This window comes from Hyla sarda, chromosome 6, assembly GCF_029499605.1.
Source record: "Hyla sarda isolate aHylSar1 chromosome 6, aHylSar1.hap1, whole genome shotgun sequence".
Lineage (NCBI taxonomy): Eukaryota > Metazoa > Chordata > Amphibia > Anura > Hylidae > Hyla > Hyla sarda.
The window spans coordinates 24,156,071-24,172,318 of NC_079194.1; the positions used below are offsets into that span (position 1 = coordinate 24,156,071).

Here is a 16,248-nt window from a genome sequence, read left to right on the forward strand (position 1 = left end):
GTGCACCTCGCTGCCATCTCGAGACTGTAGAGGTCTGGCCACGTGGCTTCTTTTATATGGGGCTCCCACAAGATGGCCGCCAGCCAGAAGGATGTCATCGGTGCAGCCCTGACTTCCTGTCCCCCAAGAAACACAAGCAGAAGATTACAGTTCCACTTCGGCATTGAAACGTGTACTTTGTGGCCATGCCCAGGGACAGGTCGCGGACCAGCGCGGGACTTTTTCGTGCGCTTCTCTGGTAAATCTTTAAACCTTTCAGGGACTTGTTGTAGCGGAAAGCGGAGCATGGCTTCGCTGCAAATTTTGCACATGGCCACAGAAAGACAATCTTTACCTCCCCCCTTGCTTTTTCTTGCACCCCAGCTAAGCACAATCTCAACAGTAAAGTCCCGTACACTTTTGGGTGCAATTGTATTCGCTACATGCGATAATTCCGGACAGTTCAAAAAGCACATTTCTGTATAGGGGGAGGACTATGGCTTCTGTCAGGGTAGCAAAGTTCTTTAAGGCACACACCTGTATCCTGTTCGTAAGACGCCAAAAGAGTGGTGGTGCCGGGAGAGTAATGGTGTCTAGGGTGTTGCGGTAATAATGTAGGGTCTGGTGGTATTAACCCTTGAATGTCGTGACGCCAGGGTGATGTTCCTACCGCCAACTGTCCCACAAACGGCAGGGAGAAATAACAGAATGTCCACAGCAGATTTTATGAAGTAAACTGAAGAAACTTTACTTGCAGATTTTATGCAACGGTATTGAACATAACAGTCTTTTCAAGAGTGAACCGGAATACAGGTTCCTCACAGGTTTGTTGGGACTTGGAAGCAATGAGCTTTTGGTGCTAGCCACTGTGCTACTATTTGAGAGTATTTGAGCTGATAGTAGTCACACAGGATTCAGTAGCTTGAGCCTTGAGTAACTCACGTTTTGTGGCTGCAGGTTCTTAGGCTTTGGGCCTAGATGAATTGAGATTTCTGTTGAGATGCTTCTGCTTCTCTTGATAATCCGGACTAAGAGAGCGAATTTAGTGGCTGCATCCCCTTATATATTAAGAGGGCTGGACAAAGCTCATTGGTCAGCAAACCTGTAAGGTATGAACCCAGTGAACTCTGGGTACATCACATGACCTCCAAAGGTCCTTAAGCATTTTATACATTACAACTGTGTATCACGTGACCACTAAGGTCCTATACATATATTTCCTATACATTAAATTTATATGTTCACACTTTACTTAAGGCGACTAGGGGTAAGTCCTGCAGGAGAGCCCTATAGACATGAAGGGACTCTAACTGCGGGGACCTTAGACAAGGGAGAGGACCAGGTCCTGTACCGGGACACCACAATTTCATATCTTATTTTGCAGTCACTATTATACAGTATACCATAACATTTATGTCTTATTTTGCAGTTACTCTTGGAAAAGAACTTCCTAATGCAACTGACTTCAAAGGCTTCATGTTTCAGGCCCGGGCACCAGGTCAAATCACCCCCCAGGGCACATTCGTTGTCACCAGCCCTGACGCACAGACCCTGACTTGTACTAGTACTAACGTAAGTTCAGTCAAGGTTTTCCAAGTCACTTCTCTGTTATAAACTGTTTACACAGAGTTAATTGTTTTATAATATTAGGAAGATACAGTAATAAATAACTAATATATATGTGAATTCTAGTTATTTACCTTTGGACATTGCAGGAGTCATTTAAAGAGGACCTGTGGTCAGGCAATGTTTGGCTGCCCTATAGAGAAATAAAGGGGTACTCCGGTGCAAAACAAATGTTTTCAAATCAACTGGTGCCAGAAAGTTATATAGATTTGTAAATTACTTCTATTTAAAAATCCTAATCCTTCCAGTACTTAGCTCCACAGGAAGTTATGTAGTTCTTTCCAGTCTGACCACAGTGATCTCTGCTGACACCTCTGTCCGTGTCTGGAACTGTCCAGAGCAGGAGAGGTTTGCTATGGGGATTTGCTCCTGCTCTGGACAGTTCCGGACTTGGACAGAGGTGTCAGCAGAGAGCACTGTGGTCATACTGAAAAGAACTACACATGTTCCTGTGGAGCATACAGCAGCTGGTAAGTACTGGAAGGATTAAGAATTTTGTAGGAGTGGCAACCTGCTGTCGGAAGGGAGTTGGTAGCCGCCCACTGCCTGCTGATAGGGTGGCAGGCGGGCCCATAGCGTTTGAACTCCGAGTCCAACCGCCACCCTATCAGCAGGCAGTGGACAGGCTGCGTTAACCCTTCCCGACCCATGATGTACATGTATGGCATGGGTCAGGTTAAGAATTATGGCGCTATCTGCAGCCAACACCATAATGACTGATATCGGAGACACTAGTACCCCGAGATTAAGCAGCGCTTACCCGTTTGATGGTTAAGCAGCAATAACACCTACGTAGTGCCGGCTATCTGTTTGTATATATACACACATATATATATATATATATATATATATATATATATATATATAAACTTTCTCTTTCTAATGCATTCATAGGGTATAATGAACATCTGCCAATCTTTATCATATTTCATATGTTAACAGGATACGGTGAGTCACACTTCTAACAGCATGAAATCCAGTGTATCCGTGATTTGGCTTCCACCAAAAAAAGCCATTACAAACATACAATTCAGGTAAGGGGTGTTTGGATTTGGATTGGCATTACGGATGTTTGTTGGAGTTTAGCAACAGCTGCAGTTTACGCTGGGAGGACTGTGATAAACAGACAACAGGTGGCGCTGTGCTAATATGGTGCTTGTTAACAGAGTGGGGGAGATTTATCAAAACCAGTGCAAAGGAAAAGTTGCCCAGTTGCCCATAGCAACCAATCAGATCGCTTCTTTCATTTTGCAGAGTCCTTGTTAAAAATGAAAGAAGCGATCTGATTGGTTGCTATGGGCAACTGGGCAACTTTTCCTCTGGACAGGTTTTGATAAATCTCCCCCGGTTTTCTGGGGACATACGAAAAGATTATTATTATTTATTTATTTTTACCCCTAAGGCCGTGTTCATACTAAGAATCTCCATCTGGAAAAAATTCAGTTTGGAGATTTCAAGTGACGCCGGCGCCAACTGAAATCCTGATAGACAGCAATTTGTCTGTGGCGCGGATTCTGCCAGAACATTGAGCCTACTTTAATGTTCTGGTGGAATGTTTAGGCTAGGTTCAGAATACGGAATCTCCGGGCAGAAAATTTCCGCCCGGAGATTCTGAGTGCGGTCAGCGCCGGCTGAATAAGTCGGCGCTAGGACCGAGTGGACACTACAGTCTCCAATAGACTGCAATGTGTTCCGTGAGTATTTCCACCTGAAGAAAGAGCGACCCCATTCTTCAGGTGGAAATTTCAAAGCAGATTTTCCGTTCACAAATTCCGCTTCACAAATTAGGAAGTGTGAATTTGCGAACGGAAACCCATTCACCACACTAAACATTTTAGCAAGCGGAATTTCCGCCTGCAATTTCAAAGAGGAATTGCAGGCAGAAATTCCGTAGTCTGAACCTAGCCTTAGATAGGAATTTTCTGACAGAAATTCTGCCCGGAAAATTCCGCAGTGTGAATGGGTTAACGGAAAACCCCATTCGCCTGCATTTTACCTTCAGATAGCGGAATTTCTGAGTGAAATTCAGAAGTGGAATACCGATTGGAAATTCTGTAGTGTGAACCCGACCTAATTATTTCAAAACAATTTGGCTGTCCTGGGAGTTGTAGTTTTGGGATGCTGGGAGTTGTAGTTTTGCAACATCTGGAGGTCTGCAGTTTGGAGATCATTACCTTAAAGGGGTACTGCGCCCCTAGACAATTTATCCTCTATCCAAAGGATAGGGGATAAGATGTCTGATCGCGGGGGTCCCGTTGTTTGGGAACCCCCGCGATTTCCCTGCAGTACCCGATGTTCATTTAGAATGCTGACTGCAAGTCTATGGGAGGCGGCATGGCGGCTTTTACGCACCCTCTCATAGACTTGCATTGAGAGGTAGGCCATGACGTCACGAGCCTCCAGCACCGCATTGCTAGTCATCCGGCATGGAGCGAGGTTCGCTCCGTGCACTGGATGACTGGGGTGCCGCAGCAGAGATTGCGGGGGGGGCAGTGGCGGGACCCCGCGATCGGGGATAAGATGTCTAGAGGCAGAGTACCCCCTTTAAGACGTTGCTTGGCCATGTTGTGCCAATCAAAGTCTCAGGTCTATGGCCCAAGTGATCAACAACTATTTAAGGTAGTAAATATAAGTAAAGAGGGGCAATTTCTTTTGTCTTTTTAGGGCTGCAGTGGTGCAAACGAAGCCCATATTTTGGATAAATGTTTTGAGTGACATCATCCCACTCGCTGGTGCAGGAGCCCAAGTCTTGGTAAGTGTGAAATATGAAATTTAAGTAACCTGCATGGGACTAAATCTAAACACGGAGAGGTGTTGCAGTTGCCCATAGCAACCAATGAGATGGCTTCATTCATTATTCAGAGGTATTTTTCCAAAAAAAAAAAAAAAAAAATGAAAGAAGCGATCTGATTGGTTGCTATGGGCAACTGGTCAACTTTTCCTCTGCAATCTCCCCCAATGGGATCTGATGGGAACCACTGGTGTCCGTTGTGCTGCGGACTGTCTGGTTCTATGAATAGACTCTGTGATGGAGACCCTGAATGGCGCCTCCATTGCAGGTATGCAACTTAGTCGTGGAACACACACACACATATATGGGGAAATTTCGAATAAAAACCGACGCGTTTCACGTATATAACGTAGAGTGTACACAATGTAGGTAGCCATACGGAAATGTAAAAGTTTATAGCAGTGTTTTCCAAGCAGTGTGCTTCCAGCTGTTGCAAAACTACAACTCCCAGCATGCCCGGACAGCCAACGGCTGTCCGGGCATGCTGGGAGTTGTAGTTTTGCAACAGCTGGAGACACACTGCTTGGAAAACACTGGTTTAGAGGGGTAAGTAAAGGTCGTGCTGCTGCTTTAAATTACGTTTCTTGTCTTTCAGGCTCCGGGCCCTCTATTGTGCAGCACCGTGCTCGCCTATGTTCTTTTCACCATTTAAATGAACCTCTGGAAGACCCCGCGTCTACAAACTATAGTGATGTACGTTCTGCATGAAGGCTGAAAGCCAGAAGCATTATTGTCTGTATCATGCATTTTTTTTTATATACTTATTTTAACATAAAAAAAATAATAATTTGATGACACATTGCCTTTAAATTTTGGTAACTTTTTTTTATAATTGTTATAAAAAAAAAATGAGATTTTTTTTTTTTTTTTAATCTGACAATCTTGCAGTTCTCACTCTGGCCACTAAACCTAACAATAGGTTGACACTTCAAGAAAACTTGTCTCCCCCTCCCCGCATATTGACCTCTGCACAGGTCACCTAACATGTCCACAACACTCGGCTTGGCTACAGAAGTCAATAGGTGATGATGGACAGTTTTCTTCCCGCCCCTCTGCACAGGTCACTTAGCATGTCCATAACATTCTCCCTTAGGTGTCAATGAACATCTTCTGTTCACACGTGCCTATGATCTGTGCGGTTGATGGATGCCCCCCATAATAAAGTATAGAATATATAATAAAAATTCTACAATCAGAAAATGTAATTATATATACACCATATATATATAAAATTATATATATATGGTGTATATATAATTTTATTTTCTGGCTGTAGAATTTTTATTATATATTCTGTAATAATATTATTTCAAAGACAGGGAAGAGTTCATTGTAGAAAACTCCTTGTTTTTTTTTTTTGTTTTTTTCCCCCAGATGCTGAAATATATATGTGTGTGTGTATATATATATATATATATATATATATATATATATATATATAATCCAAAAATAAGCAGCACATCAAGAAAGATGAGGGTCTGTAGGCAGGGTGCGCGCATGCTGGAGTCACGGTCCTCTGGTTCCTTAGTAATAGTCGTAGTAATATGCAGCACACCGTAATCTGATGCAAAGTGCTTTATTCCATGTAGTACAAAAGCGACGTTTCGCCGGCCTCACGCCAGCATTCTCAAGTCACTTGAGAATGCTGGCGTGAGGCCGGCGAAACGTCGCTTTTGTACTACATGGAATAAAGCACTTTGCATCAGATTTCGGTGTGCTGCATATTACTACGACTATATATATATATATATATATATATATACACACACACACACATTTCAGTATCTGAATTTTTTTTAAAATAAAAACCAAGGAGTTTTCTATGATGAACTCTTCCCTGTCTTTGAAACAGTATTATTATTATTATTATCATTATTATTATTACATCTCATTTTACCTGCGTTGTGATGAAATGGACGTAATTTCTCAGCATGTTTTGTATGTGTCAAAATAATAAAAAACTTCTCTAAAACTTCTCGGACTTTAGACGTTTTTCTACACAAGCCACATATAAATAAAAGAGATGCTGAGTTACATGAAAGGGGTACTCCAGAGGGAATTTTTTTTTTAAATCAACTGGTGCCAAAAAGATTACAAACAGATTTGTAAATTACTTCTATATAAAAATCTTAATCCTTCCAGTACTTATCAGCTGCTGTATGTTCCAGAGGAAGTTGTGTAGTTTTTCCAGTCGGACTCTCTGCTGACACCTTTGTCCATTTCGGGAACTTTCCAGGGCAGGAGAGGTTTGCTATGAGGATTTGCTCCTACAGACGTGGCAGCAGAGAGCACTGTGGTCAGACCGGAAAGAACTACAGCAGCTGATAAGTACTGGAAGGATTAAGATTTTTTTTTTTATATAGAAGTAAATTACAAATCTGTTTAACTTTCTGGAACCAGTTGATCTGAAAACATTTGCTTTCCACCGGAGTACCCCTTTAAGGGCCTCATGACGATAATGCACGTCATGGGTTGTTAAGTGTCAACTATGTGTAATTCTGTGATATTCTTAGTGTTCTGAACGCTCCTACAGACTCTAAAGTTTATTTGTTTACAAAAATCAGGCTTAAATTTAATAAAATGAATAAGCATAATAAATCGTAGACATAAAGATGTTCAAAAGTTCATGTTCTAAGAACATAAAAACCTTTACATTTCAATAGTCTTTTTAAGTGCAAGAAAAACTTGTTTTGGGATTAGTTGTCAGGGAGGATTTTTTTTTTTTTGTGCAATAATAATAATGCGCCAGTCATACCTGGAATTACAGCGGCTCCCATGTTTAATCTCACTGAAACGTTGTCAGGACTTGACCTAAGTATAGGAGGGCGATAGCGGGAGTGAAATGGGAGAACTGGCGGGTTCTATTGTAAGACCGACTAAATGTCAACTATGGCAAACAATCTGCTGTCACCACAATAAACGTAGACAAAAAAGTATAAATCAAATAAACACAAGATAAGAGGTGCAAATAGATAACGCACCAAGATAAACATTGTCAGTTTATATATATATATTTATGTATATATATATATATATATATATATATATATATATATATATATATATAGTGATGACTCGCTTTTGCAATTAGGTGCGGTTGCCGTATTGAGGTATTGAGTGCACCTGAGTTTCCTTGGTGTTTGTTCACACCAGAGTTCGTGCCGTGCGGCACTCAGCAAGACTCTTCCTAGCCTCCCGCAAGGCTGTTTAGCAGCTTCCACACTTAGGGCTTCCGGAGGGAAGAACCCCAAACACAGCTTTCACATGCACTGGGGGCTGCAAATGGTCAAATCCCCTTCAGCTGGTGAAACAGCCTCACTTTAAAGGGGTACTCTGGCGCTAAGACATCTTATAACCCATTCCAAAGGATAGGGGATTAGATGCCTAATCGCGGGGGTCCCGCCCCTGGGGACCCCCCCCCGTGATCTTCCACGCCTCCCCCCGTTAGAATCAGTCCCCGAAGCGTGTTCGCTCCGGGTCTGATTACTGGCGATCACAGGGACGGAGCATAGTGACGTCACAGCTCCGCCCCTGTGTGACGCCACGCTCCGCCCCTTCAATGCAAGCCTATGGGAGGGGACGTGACAGCTGTCACGCCCCTCCAATAGACTTGCATTGAGGGGGCGGAGTGTGACATCACATGGGGCGGAGCCGTGACGTCACTATGCTCCGTCCTCGTGGTCGAGATGGACTCAGCCTGAGGACCTCCAGGTAGACCTCCATGGTAGATCCCGGGGGTCCCCAGCGGTGGGACCCCCGCGATCTGACATCTTGTGGCGAAGTACCCCTTTAAGGCCAGCAAAAGCCGGCCTGGATTGTGGGGAATGACCCCTATCCTGCACTTGGTCATTCGCGGTAAGAGCCATCCCGGAATAGCCTTAAAGCCATACTACAACTTAGTGTCAGACTGCCTGGCAGTACAGATACTGAAAAATATTGTCTCTTACCTCACCAAAGCCAGGAGCTTTGGTGACACATAGCGTCCATCGACCACTATACCCTTCACCTTCTCACAATATATATATATATATATATATATCTATATATACTGACTAATTGTGTCAGGCAGGTTACATTCCCTCATGCATGTTTGCCAGGGTTTCTTTATGTCATCTATTCTCTTATGTTAGTGTTTCCCAACCAGGGTGCCTCCAGCTGTTGCTAAACTACAACTCCCAGTATGCCCGGACAGCTGTGTTGTTTAGGAGGCCTTGGGCTGCCATGACAATGGATTGTCTCCCCACGATCACCTTTCAGGGAGTGATCAATAGAAGTAATTTACTAATCTGTATAATGTTCTGGCACCAGTTCATTTGAAATGTATTTTTTTCCTCCAGAGTACCTCTTTAAAGGGGTACTCCGCTCCTAGACATATTATCCCCTATCCAAAGAATAGGGGATGAGATGTCTGATCGCGGGCATCCCGCCGCTGGAGACACCTGAGATCTCGGCTGTGGCTTCGCTCCGTGCCAGATGACTGGCGATGCGGGGCGGAGGCTCGCGACGTCACGGCCACGCCCCACTCGTGACATCACGGCCATGCCCCCTCAATGCAAGTCTATGGGAGGGGGCGTGACGGCAGTCACGCCCCCTCCCATAGACTTGCATTGAGGGGGCGTGGCCGTGACGCCCGGGCGTGGCCCGACGCAGGGTGCAGCAGGGAGATCGCTGTGATCCCCAGCAATGGGACCCCCGCGATCAGGCATCTTATCCCCTATCCTTTGCATAGGGGATAAAATGGCTAAGGGCAGAGTACCCCTTTAAATTTTACTCCCAGTGTTCCTTGGTTGTCCTCAATTCCCTCTTATGGCTGTGGCTCTCCTGCAGTCTTAACCCATTGCTGGCCGTATCCCCATTACCGAGGCGGCTCTTGCTCAGCAACAACTCCTGCCCTAGGATACAAGTGGTCGTGGCCCAATAAATAAATAAATAAAATAAATAAACAAATACATTAATAATAAGAATAATGTAACTGGGCTTTGTGGATGTCCACCATTATCCTCGTGGTCCCTTGTTACCTGAGATTCGGCTATCTGGGAGCTGGGAACATGAAATCTGACAAATGCAATCAGTTTATAAATCGAACCCACCTACAAGCACACCTGTGGCCCACCCTAACCTTCACCTTAGCGGCCATTGGGCACCTTCAGTTGGTGCATATTGAATATATGTCATATGTAAATAAATGAATTAATAAACAAACAGATTATTATGATTATTATTAATGATAATAATAATGTAATTGGGTTTTGTGGATGTCCACCTATATCCTAGTGGTCCCATACCCTTGTTACCTGAGCCTTCCCTATTTGGGAGCTGGGAATATGAAATCTGCCAAATGCAATCAGTTTATAAATCTAACCCACCCATAAGCACACCTGTGGCCCACCCTAATCTTCAACTTAGAGGCCATTGGGAACCTTCAGTTGGTGCACATTGACTAGATGGGACCCATACAAAGTCCTGCTCCACAGTATTACTTTGAGTAGGCTGGAAACTCTCAAAATGTCTGCAAACGGATCTCAAGGTCTTTTTTATCGGTACGTAAATTCAGGGTGCCCTATTGTATATATATTGGTTGTATTACACATATGGGGTAGTGGCTACCTCCACGTTGACTCTTGCACCCCACCCACCTCTATCAGGTGTATATAAGGTGTCTTGGATGTTTCAGATCCTGCAATGCCTGCTGAACTGTTCACACAGAGGCATATTCACAGTGTAGGGTCCGTCCCAATGAGGTCACCTTACCATGGTGGGACGGTCCAAGCTATTTGGCCGCCAAATTGCAAGCTAAGTACCTCACTATTTCATAACTTCATAATTTCCATTTCTTGCACCATAGCTGTATAGCTTTTCATGTTGTATCTATATACTCAAGTTTTATCTATATCTTTGTGCTAGCAGTGTGCTGCTGTATTCTCCTGTTGCTATATATATATATATATATATATATATATATATATATATATATATTTAGTATTTTTTTTCTTTAAATCCCCACGACTATTTTACTTTACTTTTTTGTCTATTACGTTGTCTATGAAGAGCTGCTCTATTTTTCTGGTTGTGCTGTGACTGAAAAATTCCAAAATGGCTGCAAGCACCTGTCCACAAAATTCCTCCTTCTGCAGGTTTGGTCACTTTCTTGTGCAGTCCACCATCTATTGGACACTTCATGTAATTGCAGGATAATACACAACAATAATTCCAGGGGGGTTACAATAATAATATAACCATGACTACATTTGTAAGTACAACCGATTTCTAATCTGGATAAATTATATTTTATCAGTATAAGACTCACAAGTGATTCAGCATTGAGAACTATTGGCCTTTGCTGACTCAGTGTCACTATATATAGGAGTACTAGTCTAACAATATGCTGTAGACCAGCGGTCTTCAAACTGCGGCCCTCCAGCTGTTTCAAAACTACAACTCCCAGCATGCCCGGACAGCCGTTGGCTGTCCGGGCATGCTGGGAATTGTAGTTTTGCAACAACTGGAGGGCCACAGTTTGAAGACCACTGCTGTAGACTTACATATATACAGTCCATACATTCTCACCTGCAGCTATGGGAAATGATATGAGAACATTCCAAGTAAAACTTACAATAATGTGTTGCTCAATGTATTAACTTTCAACATTTGAACAACCCACATTGTTTGAATTTTTTTTATATTTTTTTGCAAATTCTTTCATTCTTTGCAAAGTCATTAAAACCAGTTTGTTTTCTTTTGTTTGCTTTTTTTTTTCTTTATGGGAAAATCCGCAACACGACATAGACATATTCCAGTGTAAGTTCAGCGTAGTGAACCGTGTACTATACATCGGAGGTGGGACTATACCGAGCATTGTATTTTACCGTGTCATGGTTGATGATGATGATGTAATTGCTCAGATGTAGGTTTGACCATCTATTTACTGTGTTTCCCAACCAGTGTGCCTCCAGCTGTTGCAAAATTACAACTCCCGGCATGCCCGGGCATAATGGGTTTTGTAGTTTTGCAACAGCTGGAGGCACATTGGTTGGGAACGCTAGTTTATTATATGATTTTAAAGGGGTACTCTGCCAGAAAACATCTTATCCCCTATCGAAAGGATAGAGGATAAGATGTCTGATCATGGGGGGTCTCGCTGCTGGGGACCCCCTGCTATCTCCGGGCTGGTAGCATTGGCTCCGGAACACAGAAGCTTGGAGCTTCCGTGTTTGTGATGTCATGCCACGCCCCCTCCATTCATGTCTATGAGAGGGGGCATGACTACTGTGATCTCCTGTCTCAGCCGTTCCCCTGGTGCCCATTTCCTACTACTTACCACTTCAGGGTACCCATCTCTACACCAAGAAGGGCTACTCTGCCATTGAAGGGGTACTTAGGAGAAGGAGGAAAAAATCCCAAATCAACTGGTGCCAAAAAGCTATACAGATCTGTAAACTACTTCTATTTAAAAATCTTAAAGGGGTACTCCGGTGAAAAACTTTTTAATTTTTTTAAATCAACTGGTACCAGAAAGTTAAACAGATTTGTACAATACTTCTATTTAAAAAAAAATCTTAAGCCTTCCTGTACTTATTAGCTGCTGAATACTACAGTGGAAATTATTTTCCGTTTGAAACACAGAGCTCTCTGCTGACATCACGAGCACAGTGCTCTCTGCTGACATCACTGTCCATTTTAGGAACAGTCCAGAGTAAAAGGAAATCCCCATAGCAAACATATGCTGTTCTGGACAGTACCTAAAATGGACAGAGATGTCAGCAGAGAGCACTGTGCTCGTGATGTCAGCAGAGAGCTCTGTGCTTCAAAAAGAAAATCATTTCCGCTGTAGTATTTAGCAGCTAATAAGTACAGGAAGGATTAAGATTTTTTAATAGAAGTAATTTACAAATCTTTTTAACTTTCTGGCACCAGTTGATTTAAAAAAAAATAAAAATAAAAAATAAGGTTTTTCACCGGAGTACCCCTTTGATCCTTCCAGTATTTATCAGCTGCTGTATGCTCCAGATGAAGTTGTGTAGTTCTTTTCTGTCTGACTACAGTGCTCTCTGCTGATATCAGGATCAGGAACTGTCCAGAGCAGATAAAAATCCCCATAGCAAACCTCTCCTTCTCCAGACAGTCCCTTACATGGACAGAGGTGTCAGCAGAGAGCACTGTGGTCAGACTGGAAAGAACTACATAACTTCCTCTGGAGCATACAGCAGCTGATAAGTACTGGAAGGGTTAAGATTTCCAAACAGAAGTAATTTTCAAATCTGTAAAACTTTCTGGCACCACTTTTTTTTTTCTTCAAGGCTACCCATTTAATTGCTGCAATGGTGACCGTCTCAGCCAGTGGTCGGCTAAGCAGCCAACTCTTTCTCTCAAGACAGACAAGATACCCAGGAATCGGGTGGCCCTTCTTTTACTTTTTTACCTAGCAGGACAGCCCCCTGTACCTCTGTGTGCCTCCGATATTGTATGTAGGGGAGAAAAAAGACAGATAGATGCGGCGCTAATAGTGCCGGTTATCCGTGTATACCGGATGGTAGGTAGATAGATAAGAGCCTGCTCACCTTTATACGTTGCACTAATGTCAGGCGCAACGCTGATTGTAAGCCTTAAGCAGGTATCTTTTCTGTCGGTGCGCCGGGAGCAGCTGGCCTTCAGTCCCGTCAGAGACGGTGGGCGTGATCCTGCAGCGGGTGTGGGAGGTAGGAATCCCAGCAAGGGTCTCCTAACCTTCCCGTGGGTAACAATTTCGGCGCTGCATCGCTACACCGGCGGGGTGAAATTAGCAATTGGAGATGATGCAGAGGACGGTGATAACTTTTTATTGTATAGTCATAAAAAGAATCAGTGTCGGATGGACAACGCGTTTCGGAGGGGCTCCCTCCTTCATCAGGTCCGCATGCGGACCTGACGAAGGAGGGAGCCCCTCCGAAACGCGTTGTCCATCCGACACTGATCAGCATGCGGACCAGACGAAGGAGGGAGCCCCTCCGAAACGCGTTGTCCATCCGACACTGATCAGCATGCGGACCTGACGAAGGAGCGAGCCCCTCCGAAACGCGTTGTCCATCCGACACTGATCAGCATGCAGACCTGACGAAGGAGGGAGCCCCTCTGAAATGCGTTGTCCATCCGACACTGATCAGCATGCGGACCTGACGAAGGAGGGAGCCCCTCCGAAACACGTTGTCCATCCGACACTGATCAGCATGCGGACCTGACAAAGGAGGGAGCCCCTCCGAAACGCGTTGTCCATCCGACACTGATCAGCATGCGGACCTGACGAAGGAGGGAGCCCCTCCAAAACGCGTTGTCCATCCGACACTGATTTTTTTTATGCAATAAAAAGTTATCACCATCCTCTGCACCATCTCCGATTGCTAATTTCACCCCGCCGGTGTAGCGCTGCAGCGCCAAAATTGTTACCCACGGGAAGGTTAGGAGACCCTTGCCGGGATTCCTACCTCCCACACCCGCTACAGGTCCGATATTATATGGTATTTGTTATCTCTCATGGATTTACACAGATCATGACATGTTAAGAAACTTCTATTAGAAAATAAGATACAGTACCATATGGCGGCACACACAGAGCCGGAACCCATAAGCCTGTCATATGTCACCGTACAGGGTTACAGAGGGTTTTGGTTACAGCATGCAGCATCTATGGTGATGTCATTGTGGTGTCTGTAAACAAACATGCCGGTGAGGTCAAAGGGCATTTATAGCATTATATAGCGGCAAAACAGAACTTGTCACTCACATCGGTCCTTGTCCCCATTGGGGCTCACAATCTACTATTTAAACTAACTGATCAGTATGGTTTAGCAGAGTGGGAGGAATCCGGAGTACCCAAAGGAAACCGGGACAAACAAGGGAGAACAGACAAACTCCTAAAAGATGGTGTCCTTGGTCAAATGCAAACCCAGGACCCTATGGTGCTACTCCTGAATCACAATGGTGCCCTCACATTGTCCCTATGATGCCCACCTCTATGCCATCCATTGGATGCTGCATGCTAAAAAAAAAAGCTTCTGTATTTGGATCACAAATCCCTCGGTTATGCTGCTCACTCATTCTGACATCCACTTCTCAGGAAGGGGCATGTATGAGGCAAGCACTGAGCCCACACTTCCTCACCAGGCATTCACTACACAAAGAACTACACAACTTCCTGTGGAACTAAGTACTGGAAGGATTAGGATTTTTAAATAGAAGTCATTTACAAATCTATATAACTTTCTGGCACCAGTTGATTTGAAAACATTTGTTTTGCACCGGAGTACCCCTTTATTGCACAACTTCCTCTGGAGAACACAGCAGCTGATAAGTACTGGAAGGATTAAGATTTTTAAATAGAAGTAATATACAAATCTGTTTAACTTTCTGGCACAAGCTGATTTAAAAAAAAAATAAATAAAAAAATGTTTCTCCCCAGAGTACCCCTTTAAACATATACAGTAAATAGGTAACATTTTATTTATTTGTATCATTATTTTTTTAAACTTATAAAGCACATTGGGCGTTATTCTTAGAAGTCAGAAAAAAACCATTTAAAGGTAACAATATTTCAGCCCTTTTACAAACCTAATGTTGAGGTTCACCTAGTGAAGTCTCCTATTTCTTGTGTCTGGTCTCCAGGGGGTTCCTGACTTGTTTGCCCAGTAATAAGGATCTGTCATCTAATCACCTTCCAGAATACATTACACAATACATCCTCCCAGACACTATAGTCGGTCACCACTCCCCACTCTCCACACGTACATCATTTATAAGACATCACAACCTGTTCTGGGATATTTCCAAACAGACCTAGGGAAGAAGAGAAGGTAAGAATATCAGCCTTATGCCGATCTATTTTATTATAGAATTCCATAAGGAAATGGAATGACTGTATATATATATATATATATATATATATATATATATATAGAAACAAAATCACTGTATATATATATATATATATATATATATATATATACACATGGACACAGAATACCTATATATATATATATATATATACATATGCATATATATACAGTTTGACTGTATATATATATATATATATATATATATATAGCAATCCAATGATTCCACAGCACACCAAAACGATTCTTTCAAAAATAAATGGTGATTTTATTCCATGTCCAGTGTTACAAATACGCTACGTTTCAGCAGCCTCTCGCCGCCATTTTCAAGCTCTTTCAGCTTGAAAATGGCGGCGAGAGGCTGCTGAAACGTAGCATATTTGTAACACTGGACATGGAATAAAATCACCATTTATTTTTGAAAGAATCGTTTTGGTGTGCTGTGGAATCATTGGATTGCTATACTGAACGAGCCCCTGACCAAGGCTCTTGCGTCTGCGAGCACACTCTTTATTTATTTTTTCTTTTTGTAGTAGTGCTGCTCTTCTGGAATATATATATATATATATATATATATATATGTATACAGATTGACTGTAGATATATATATATATATATATATATATATATATATATACAGAATAACTATATATATGTGTGTATATATATATATATATATATATATATATATATATATACATACATAATATATATATATATATATATATATATATATATATATATATATAGCTGTAAAAGTTACCCACAAGCTGCTAATAATTCAATGTCTTACATACCTATAGTTACCACTAGTGATTAGCGGCATTGGCCATATTCAAATTCGCGATATTTTGTGAATATATGGATGAATATTCGTCCTATATTTGCGAATTTCGCGTATTCTTTATATTTGTTGTGTATTCACGTATTCTTGCATATTCGCTTATTCAAGGAAGAAAACAGTGAAGGGGTGGGCAACATTCCTATTGG

At 42.6% G+C, this 16,248-nt stretch overlaps 1 protein-coding gene across 3 annotated transcripts in view; it reads left to right on the top strand.

The window, feature by feature from the left end:
- The window catches only part of LOC130275412 (putative ferric-chelate reductase 1), a 46,470-nt gene that overhangs the window by 14,163 nt on the left and 16,059 nt on the right, over window positions 1-16,248 (top strand). The window contains exons 2-5 of one of the 3 annotated variants that reach the window (XM_056523334.1): window positions 1,409-1,551; window positions 2,548-2,639; window positions 4,270-4,357; window positions 4,992-5,089. In XM_056523334.1, the coding sequence (XP_056379309.1) occupies window positions 1,409-1,551; window positions 2,548-2,639; window positions 4,270-4,357; window positions 4,992-5,048 (380 nt within the window). In that variant the 3' untranslated portion in view covers window positions 5,049-5,089. Of the gene's footprint in view, window positions 1-1,408; window positions 1,552-2,547; window positions 2,640-4,269; window positions 4,358-4,991; window positions 5,567-15,109; window positions 15,220-16,248 lie in introns of those variants that run through there. The other 2 variants (XM_056523333.1, XM_056523336.1) reach the window with 2 other exon arrangements.